The sequence below is a fragment of the Callorhinus ursinus genome, unplaced genomic scaffold (assembly GCF_003265705.2).
Source record: "Callorhinus ursinus isolate GAN/ISIS: 27379988/994484 unplaced genomic scaffold, GSC_fseal_2.0 scaffold16, whole genome shotgun sequence".
NCBI lineage: Eukaryota > Metazoa > Chordata > Mammalia > Carnivora > Otariidae > Callorhinus > Callorhinus ursinus.
In genome coordinates this window covers 8,658,184-8,668,782 of record NW_027397078.1, presented here as the reverse complement: position 1 = coordinate 8,668,782, position 10,599 = coordinate 8,658,184, and the positions used below count along the sequence as shown (strand labels likewise).

The window sequence follows — 10,599 nt, the reverse complement described above, 5'->3', positions numbered from 1 at the left end:
CTCAGTTTTTCAGAGTCCATCATCTCTCATGGTTCGTCTAGTCTTCAACATTCTTGGTTAAAAGATACAAAGGGGCAACTTGGTACTGTGACAGTTTTTGCCTCTGCTGATACCAAGCAAGATTCTCAGTCCTTTCAGCTGCTGGCATGCCAGTAAAATACACATGCATTTTCTCTGCATGTTATATATAATCCAGATATGTTATACACTCTTTTCGATAACTCTCAGAGTAATAAATGTGCAAGAGCTGTTCTCTGGTCAAACAGAGAAAGTCTAAATCCCCCAGAGGAAATCTGACAAGCATTGCGATCTATTCTGACATTGTCCATTAGTGTTTCTATTTCCTTCAGTTCTATGTGCCTTGGTCTTGCAATTGTTCTAGCCAAAGAGATGCAGAAGGGCAGGATTCAGATGCTGGCATACAATGGACAGAGTGATGCACTGCTTTTCTATTTTTTTTTTTTTTAATATAGAAGATTACTTTGTTTCCGTTTATGGCATACCAGGGAAGAGAAATTTGTGGTTTATCTATTTTAGTAGCAAACTGTATAAGATCAAGGTGCTAGGAAACCTCAGTGAGGGAGAACTAAGGGGTCAATCTCCTGCCTACATTCGCATGGGGCTTCTCGGACATATAGAAGGCACATGTGCCGTGAGCCCCGCTAGCCCACTTAGTGACGCCAACCTTGAACCAAAGCTTAACGTTCCTTGCACACCACTGTTTTGGGGCCAGCCTGCGTGCTATGTGAGCACGGCTGCTTTGGCACCACAGGGTGCGTCTCTCAGGTGGTCTTCACAGTACCAACCCGACTGACCCTCACTGTATGGTTTTAAATCCGCCGGCTCTTACCTCTGTGACTTTCTTTCGATCAACCGTGAAGTGATCGCAGGAGTTGATGAGACTTAAAAGAGCAACAGCATCACATTCCTTGGGGCTGGTCTTGTCTGCCAGTCCTCGGGGCATGAAGGCCTATGGTAGGGGACGCACAAGGGACACCTGAGTCTCCTCCAACCCTAGGAGCTAGAGGGGCAGGTGTTATTTGCTCACTTCCCAAATGATGACTGAAATTCTCTTACTGAGGTTTCGAGGTCGAGCCTTGTGAGTCCAAAACGTAAGTTCGGGAACCGGTGTCAGAGCTAAGCCTTGGCCAAGGGTGGTAACCGAAGGGCTGCTCTGCCTGTCCCCTCTGCTATCGGAAATACTTAAACACTCAACAGAACTGGTTTCTTGTCCTTTCCTAATGGTGTAGAAGCAGGCTGCATGGGTAGGAAGCACTGACGTTTCAGTGGCTGAGTTGTGGAGAAGATTTGAAATTTAAAAATAATAGTTACTTCCAAATGGGCACTTTAAAGATGACTGAAGCAAGGGACGCCTGGGTGGCTCAGTCGTTGAGCGTCTACCTTCGGCTCAGGTCATGATCCCAGGGTCCCGGGATGGAGCCCAACGTCGGGCTCCCTGCTCCACAGGGAGCCTGCTTCTCCCTCTGCCTCTGCTGCTCCCCCTGCTTGTGCATTCTCAAATAAATAAAATCTTTTTTATTTTTTATTTTTGTAAAACATTTATTTATTTATTTGTCAGAGAGAGAGAGAGAGAGAGCACAAGCAGGGGGAGCAGTAGAGGGAGAGGGAGAAGCAGGCTCTCCACTGAGCAGGGAGCCCCATGCGGGACTCGATCCCAGGACCCTGGGATCATGACCTGAGCCGAAGGCAGACGCTTAACGACTGAGCCACCCAGGCGTTCCAATAAATAAAATCTTTTTTAAAAAAATAAAGATGACTTGAGCAAGTTCGTGTGGTAGCATAAAGAGCCTGGGCTTTGCAGTGTGACACAGCTGGGTTCAAATCCCAGGTCTGCCACTTGCCAACTGTGTGACTCTGGGCAAGTTACTTACCCTCAGATTCCTCATCAGTAAGGAGGGGATAAGTGTCCTCATCCGCCTCGAAGGACATCGTGAGAATTAAATGAGTTAATGCAGGGGATGCACTTGCACGGTGCCTGGCACATGGTAAACCAATTAGGCCGTAAATGTTGGCAATTATTATGTTGATGGTGCAAGGCGAGCATGACCTCCCCAGGAGTTACAGATGAATCCTAGGGTTTGAGATGCTCGATATATCAGAAGGGCCTTGTTCTAGCATGATCTTGCCTTTTGTAGGATTTTAAGGCACGGACACCCAAAATGGTGTCACCGCAAGGCTTGGGTATATTTCTTTCCTGAAATAGTCCCAAATTTACACCTGAATGCAAAAACTTTACCAAGCTCAGAAGCTCACCAGTACATTCCTGCCAAGGGACTAGAAAAGATGACATATGAAGATTGCTTGCAGTAAGAATTCTAAAGAGACCTGTTCCCTTGAAAAGGAACACATCTCAGCAGGCAAGCAACCACAATGCTCCCTACAGTCCTGCTTGTAACGGTATTCCAAAAAGGGCTGTGGTCAGGGCTCACACACCCCAAGGAGAGTCAGGGCTACGTTCCTCACAGTGGTGGAATCCTCTGCTGGAGCCTCCCATAATTAAGAACTTTGGAGGGGTGCCTGGGTGGCTCAGTTGGTTGGGCGTCTGCCTTCGGCTCAGGTCATGATCTCAGGGTCCTCAGATCGAGTCCCATGTCGGGCTCCCTGCTCAGCGGGGAGCCTGCTTCTCCCTCTCCCTCTGCCCCGCCCCCTCGTGCTCTCTCGTGCACTCTCTCTCAAATAAATAAAATCTTAAAAAAAAAAGAACTTTGTATGCATGAATGGCCCATATCAGAAGGCACAGTAGCCAGTACCATCACTCTTTCCATGTCTTAACAGCCACTGACATGCTGAGCCTCTGAAAGTCTATGATGCATGCTATGATTTTTAAAAAAAATTTTATTTACTTATTTATTTAGAGAGAGCACACCAGCACGGGGAGGGGCAGAAGGAAAGGGAGAGAGAGAATTCCAAGCAGACTCAGCACTGAGCACAGAGCCCGACGTGGGGCTCAAACCCATGACCCCGAGATCATGACCTGAGCCAAAATCAAGAGTCGGAGGCCCAACCGATTGAGCCACCCAGGCGCCCATGGATGCTATGATGTTAACACAGAAGTTAACTCCTGTATCACAGCCAAACTAGTGCAACAAAACTGAAGGAAAAAAAAATTTACTTCAGCTCCTGCTGGGAGGATGATCCCAAAGTTAGAGGGGTCTTAGGTGCCTCAAAACCAGGCATAGTTTTTCTTTTCCATGGCAAGGTGTGTCCTGCACCTGGCCTTTTCTCACTAATATAGACCTGTTTTTTCCACATTCACATTTCATTCTCGCAATTATTCCCTTTCTTCCGAACTAGAAGCCGACAGGGAGGCTCTGCTGCCTCCTTGCCACCGAAAGGAGTTTCTTAAAATGGTATCACATGCCACTGTGTTCCAGATGTCAAACGCACAGCGGTGGGAAATGCGTGTTACTGCGTCCCATTACCCTCTCCTGTCTCTTCAGTGAGTAGATGAGGTTGCAGAAACAAACGGGTCGGATCACGCTGGGCCTTACTGGCCCTGGAAAGGAGTTTGGAGTTTATTCTAAGGACATCAGAGGGCACTTGGGTGGCTCAGTCCTTAAGCGTCTGCCTTCGGCTCAGGTGGTCCTGGGATCAAGCCCCACATCAGGCTCCCTGCTCTGTGGAAAGCCTGCTTCTCCCTCTCCCACTCCCCCTGCTTGTGTTCCCTCTCTCTTTGTGTCTCTGTCAAATAAATAAATAAAATCTTAAGAAAAAAAATTTTTTAAAAGGGACATCAGGAAGCCAGCCAAGGGTTTTATGCAAGGGAAGCTAATTTAAAACTAAATCTAATTCCCCCTTGAAGACCACACATCCTGCTGTGTGGAGAACTGACCAGAAGCAACCAGAGGCAACCAGAGCAGCGGCAGAGGTGGCCGGGTGGGAGGCTGTCGCCAGAGGCCAAGCAGGAGTCAGAGAGAACCCAGGCAGGAGTCAGAGAGAAGGAATCCAAAACTAGTTTGCAGGTGTAAACAAGGGGGCGGTGAGCGGGGAAAGATGAAGCGAGGGTGGTTGTAGGTTGTGGCTGCTGGGGCACGGCCGTGGGTTTGGGGAGTAGAGATGACGAATCCTGCTTGAAAAATAAACTCAGAAGTGCCCAGGCGGGAATAAGGAAAGGGGTGGAGCACGCAGCTGGAGAGGGGCACCTGGAGCTCAGAAGAGAGGGCAGGGCTGGAGGGACAAATTGGGGAGCCATCAGCATGAGTGTAGTATTTAACGGTGAATTCCAAGGGCCGGGGCAGTGTGGCCAGAGCAGAAGAGGGGGACAGAAGAGGCCTGAGAAAGGCCAGCCGAGGACGGGAAGGAGGCTGAGGAGGAGGAGCCCGTGTGGGGATAATGATGTCACAAAGCCACGGGTGTTTCAAGAAGAGGGGCCAGTCACGCCAAATGCCTGAGAGGAAGGAAGGGGAGGCTGGAGAACTGAAGGTCACGCATGCCCAACACAAAGACGCGGTGGGCTGGCAGGGGCAGAAGCCAGGCTGGAATGGGTTGAAGAGTCACCGGCAGCTGAGGAAGAGGGAGCAGGCATAAAACCCTTTCTGAGAAGCTCCACTGGGTATGGGTATGGGAGGCAGATACAGAAATGGGGAGAGAGCTGGAGGGAATGGCTCAAGGGAAGCTTTCCTTTCTGTTTAAATTTTATTTTCCAAATATTTATTCAAGGTTTTTTTTTTAAACGGCTTTATTGAGATATAATCTACATACCATATAATTCACCCCTTTGAAGCATACAGTTTTTTTTTGAGATTTTATTTGAGAGAGAGAGAGAGAGAGAGAGCGCGCGCACGTGCGCATGAGCAGGGGGAGGGGCAGAGGGAGAAGCAGACTCCCTGCTGAGCAGGGAGCCCCATGTGGGACTCGATCCCAGGACCCTGGGATTATGACCTGAGCCGGAGGCAGACGCTTAACTGACTGAGCCACCCAGGCGCCCCTGAAGCATACAGTTCTTTGGGACAAAGCGAATGGATCTTGAGGGCACTGTGTTCAGTGAAACAAGTCAAACAGAGAAAGACAAATACTGTATGATCTCACTTCTCTGTGGAATCTAAAACAAAATGAAACAAAACCCCAAGCTCATAGATACTAAGAATAGATCAGTGGTTGTGAGAGGTGGGGGGTGGGCAAAATGGGTGAAGGGGGTCGAAAGGTACAAACTTCCAATTATAAAATATGTAAGTCCTGGGGATGTAATGTACAGCACAGTGACTACAGTTAATAATACTGGATTGCATATTTGAAAGCTGCTGAAACAGATCTTAAAAATTCTCATCACAAGAAAAAAACCTTTTTATAACTATGTATAGTGATGTGGCATCATTTCTCAACATATACTCATATCAAACCTTTATGATGTACATCTAAAACTGATACAATGTTATATGTCAGTTATACCTCAATAAAAAAAAATGTACAGTTCAGTGGTTTTGAGTATATTCACAGGGTTGTGCCACCATCACCAGTCGATTTTAGAACATGTTCATCACCCCAAAAAGAAGCCCTCTACCTCCATTAGTTATTATCTCCCTCTTACCCCCAGGCCCTGGCAACCACTCATCTCTGTCTCTATAGATCTGCCCATTCTGGATATTTCATAGAAATGGAATCATATATGACTGGCTTCTTTCACTTAGCATAATGTTTTCAAGATTCATCCAATGTCCTAGCATGTATTAGTACTTCATTCCCTTTTTTTTTTTTTTTAAAGATTTTATTTGAGAGCGAGCATAGGCAGGGAGAGGGGCAGAGGGAGAAGCCAACTCCTGCTGAGCAGGGAGCCTGATATGGGGGCTTGATCCCAGGACCCTGAGATCATGACCTGAGACGAAGGCAGCCGCTTCACCGACTGAGCCACCCAAGTGCCCTTTTTTTTTTTTTTTTAAGATTTTTATTTATTTTAGAGGGGGGCAGAGGGAGAGGGATAGAGAATCCCAGGCAGACTCCCTGCTGGGCTCAGAGCCCCATGCAGGGCTCGATCCCAGCACTCTGAGACCACCACCTGAGCTGAAATCAAGAGTCAGATGCCCAACCGACTGAGCCACCCAGGCTCCCCAGTTCATTCCTTCTCATGGCTAAATGACATCTCATTGTATGGACAGGCCACATTTTGCTCATCCATTCATCGGCTGATGGACATTTATGTTTGCACCTTTTGGCTGTCATGAATAGTGCTGCTATGAACACTCATACAGCACAGGTTCTTGTGCGGATGTGTATTTTCATTTCATTGGGTATAAACCTAGAAGTGGAACTGCTAGGTCATATAGTAACCCTCTGTTTAATCTTGTCTTTAAAAAAAAAAAAACTGAATAAACCAAGGCGATATTAAAGCTACCTGTATGGTGATGGGAATAAGCCGCGAGGGAGACAGAGTGGATACCTGAGGCCTGAAAGTCTGTAGGCAGGTGGGAGGGGATATGGTCCGACCTACAAGTGGAGGGCCAAGGTGGTAAGAAGAGAGACACCCTTCCTCCTCTGTGGCAGAAGGAAGAAGATGGTGCACGTGGAGGTAAGTTCGCAGGTCTGGTAAAAAGATGAGGAAGCATGTATGTGGGGGCATGCATCAACTGCAGGGAAAATGCACAGTCAGCAGCTGGGAGTGAGGGTGGAGGAATCGGAGCTTGGCGAGGGAAAGACAGCAATAGCTGTCCCCAGGAACAGGAGCCCTCTACAGAGCCGCGGCCAGACCACTGGGGCACAGGATCAAGAACTAAAAGTGAAACCGGTCAGTTCCCTCGTGAGATTCGTCCCCTGAGCACAAGTAGGTGATGGTGTCATCAGGGCTGCCGTTGGGCTGTGCAAGTTCAGAGAAAGGAGGAAAAAAAGGAGGATGTGGTTGGAGAACATAAACACCAGGGTTGGACTAGAAGGTCTGTGGGTGACAGCAGCAAAAAGGGGCATGGGCAGGGGACATGGGCTTCAAGAGAATTCTAAGGGTATGAAAGCAGCAACGAAGACCAAACAGGTGAGGGACAGTCACAGTAAAGGGCAGAATTTTAAGTTTCTTTCTTTTGTAGGTAAAAGTAAGAGTTGGCAATTCTATGGTCGCAACAACAACAAAAATTGGGATGAGGGTGTAGATGCGGTGGGTTTATGGGTCCACGATAGCCACAAGTCTGTGGCCACTGATCAAGTCCAACTTCCTCATTTTTGAGGTTTAGGGAACAGAGGCTCGCCTAAGGTCACACAACAGCAGCAGAGCTGGGACTCTGATCCCTGCTTCCAAGGCACCAACCCTGTGCCTGTTGCTAATCAGCATGTAGACGGACTACGAAAGTTAATGTGTGTTAGGAGGTGACTTTGCCTTGCCCTACCCCTTAATGGGCTTCTGGAAGACATTAAAAAAAAAAAAAAAAAAAACCCCAAATGGCCCAGCTGGCAAGTCAGAGTGGCAAGATCTAAAAGCCTTCTATCTGGCTGCCCACTCCACCCGACCATCCCAAAGTTTTATTCCTTACCTGGCCACTTAAAGTCCTTTCTGTTTTAGCCCTAACTTCCCTTGGCTTCCTCTGCCATCCTGATGGCACCCTACAGCCAAAATGAGCTACTCAGGGAGCCTACACTCAAAAACGCCTTATGTGTTTCTCCCTCTGGGCCTGTGCTCACGATGCTCGCTCTACATCTTGGGTCAGCGTCTCTTGTTGAAATCTTTGCTACAGCTGTCCAAGCAGGGATAGCAAACTTAAATGCCTTGTTAGAAGAAAGGTAGACGCAAGCTTCTACTTCGCTAAGCTAGATCAGATCCAGACAGCAGCTCTGAACCGCCTGGACACTAGACCCTAGATCAAACACCCATTCCTCTCTTTCTATCTTTGCACCTGTTTCTGGGGCCCTGGGCTCCATGTGACCTGGTGGGTCACCTCCTACCCTCCTGAGCAGGTGCTTACCTTGGCCACCTCCCAGGCGTCGACGGGCCAGCGGCCCGGCCGGCAGTTTCCCCAGTGGACGTCTCCATTCCTGTTGGTGTGGTGTTTCAAAATCTCCCGTTTCCACTCTGCGCAAACCTGACACTGAGGCTGAAACTACAGGGGGCGGGGGTGAGAAGGGGCCCGGGAGGGAGGGGCGGCGTCTTGGGCAAGTGAGCCCGGGGCGTTGCGGTCCGCCCCGCCCCAGGAAGGGCTCGGGACCCTACGCTCGGGGACCGGGACGGGGGACGCGGGGGCCAGGGGCTCACCTGGCGGGCGCGCGGGTTACACCGAGAGCCGCTGCGGCAGGCGGCGCGGGGGCCCAGGCTGGGGGCGGCGGCGAGCAGGCCGCGGTGGAAGGCGAGCACCTCGCGGGCGACGAAGCCCTGCAGGCAGCCGCGCAGCAGCAGCAGGCAGTGGCCCGCCTTCACCCAGTTCTTGTACTCCGCGCAGTTGAGGCGCGCGGCCAGTTCTGACAGCACCATGTCCCGCTCGGGCCCGGGAGGGTACTGAACCACGGTCGAGGGTCGGGGCGAGCGGCAGTGCGCAAGCGCGGGCGTCTGGTCGGTGCCGCCGGCCCCGCCCGGAGCCCGCCCCTACGTGCCGGGCGAAGGGCAGGGCCAGAGCTCCCCGCGCGGCGCCCTGGATCCCGGGGCGGAGCCTTCCGGCTTCAAGGGTACGCCGGCCCCCCCCCCCCCCCGTGTGAGGTGACAGCGGATGTGTAATTCCTTTACCCCATGCTTGCCCAGAGAGCTTGTACCTGAAACTCTTAACGCCCTCTTGTCTCTTCCCCCAAACTGAGACCCTGCCAGCCCCCGATTCGACTCCCTCTCCTGATGTTTGTGCTCTTTTACTGTAAAAATACAGAAGATGCTCAACGCACTTTTTGAATTACGTTATGTTCCTTGCATTATACAATTCCATAAAGTTTATTTTGTCCCTAAGCCCAACAGATTGGCTGTAGCAAGTAAGGGCATTAGTGCAGTGTGACCGCTGGCTACCTGCAGCACGCATCTACCATGCGTCTGCAGTGCCAAGGTGACACAAAGCTCAAAAACATCCGCCATTGGGCCATCTAGCAGAAGCAAATAGGACGACGCATCCCCTGGATTCTGTGGAGGGCTGCACCGCCCGGAGCCGGATAAGGGCTTCTTCCACTATGGTACCGAAGAATCCAGCTTAGACGATTATTTAATACTCTCGGTTATAATTAGTGCTTCTTACATAAGGCAGTCTTAGTTAACTTCCAAGTTAAGTGCCATGAGGATCAGAAGGCAATGGACTGTCAACTCCGTATGACAAGAGGTCCTCTCAGTTTTAGTTGCGTTTTAGTGAGCTTCTTGAGCTTGGAAGTGTTAAAATTGTGTGTAGTCAAAGGGCTCTGGGGGAAGAGTCTAAACAAAACTTTTCCCTGACTTCGTGGTTAAGAGCAAAGTGGCACAAGTGTGTAGGAGCTCTAGCTCTGAATTTAAAAAGCCCCCTTTTAACTGTTTGATCTTAAGCAAACTTAATTTTGGTATCAGCAAAATACTTCATTTCTCTGGGCCTCAACTTACTCATCTGTAGGAGGAGGATAATAATACCTACCCCACTGAGTTGTTGTGAGGATAAAATACACACTGAAATACTTAGGACAGTGCCTGGCAATAGTAAGCTCTCAGTAAATATTAGCTATTATTTTTACATTGATCTAAACGCGCCCTTCCATCAATCAGTCATATTCCTGGGCAAGGTATCTGAACAAATCACTGGCCACTTGGAAGTCTCCTGGGGTTGTGCAGCAGCATGCTGGCTGACCTCTGCTGCTTTTTTCTTAATAACCTCAATACTAAATCCACCCTAAGTAAATTTCCAAATCATTTCCTTGGACATACTGTCCACTCCCATCAAACCAAATGAAAAAGGAACTCCCCCAAGAAATAATGAAATATACATTAACAGTTTTCCTTTCTGTCCCTTAAGTTTCCTGATAAGTTCTCTTAAAATTTTCTGTATATTGATTTTATACCAAGAACTTGGATAATAAATATTAAAGTAAAATATAATGGGTAGTTCTTTGTGGGAAAAATCATGAAAGAAAGGAACTTTTTTTAATGTAGAAATTGGATTCTGAATTTAGAGTAGCAAAATTTTACTTTTTGAAGTTACCGAATTAATAATGGTCCAAATGACTAACAAACGGTTAGTATCCTGTGGCTGAATGAGTTATTGTATTAACTGCAACACAGTTATTAGTGGTATTTAAATTCAAATCATGTATATTTTAGTTTCTGCTTGCACTAGCTCAGAGTTAACTTTCAAACATAAGGTTCAGCCCCTGCTATTAATAACTTGATATGTTCTATTGAATTTTTCGGTTTCTTCCTAATTCTGAAAGTACTTCTATACATTCTGAAATGGCATTTCAGCAAATGAAAAAAAGAAGTTGGCAAATCAGGACCAATTTCTTCTTTCAAGATCAAACTAATGCTAAACCAGACTACTATCCAAAACATCTCCATGCAAATTAACTAGAGAGAGTTGGTAGTTCTCTGAAACTTGTATAAATTTTATTACCGAAATTACTAAAATCACATTGAAAACACCTTAAAAGACCCCAACCACCTATCAGAAAAAAAATCACTATGGGCATCCAGTCCCTTTGATTGAACCTGGGTAACAAAAGAGGCAAAAGACATGG

General features: G+C 48.1%; 1 protein-coding gene across 2 annotated transcripts in view; it reads right to left on the bottom strand.

The window, feature by feature from the left end:
• The window catches only part of CUNHXorf38 (chromosome unknown CXorf38 homolog), a 23,259-nt gene extending 14,778 nt beyond the window's left edge, over nucleotides 1–8,481 (bottom strand). The window contains exons 1-3 of one of the 2 annotated variants that reach the window (XM_025857401.2): nucleotides 8,189–8,481; nucleotides 7,902–8,036; nucleotides 851–970 (exon numbers count right to left, since the gene is read on the bottom strand). In XM_025857401.2, the coding sequence (XP_025713186.1) occupies nucleotides 851–970; nucleotides 7,902–8,036; nucleotides 8,189–8,404 (471 nt within the window). In that variant the 5' untranslated portion in view covers nucleotides 8,405–8,481. Of the gene's footprint in view, nucleotides 1–850; nucleotides 971–1,077; nucleotides 1,199–7,901; nucleotides 8,037–8,188 lie in introns of those variants that run through there. The other variant, XM_073901919.1, reaches the window with a different exon arrangement.
• Between the last annotated feature and the right edge of the window lie 2,118 nt (nucleotides 8,482–10,599).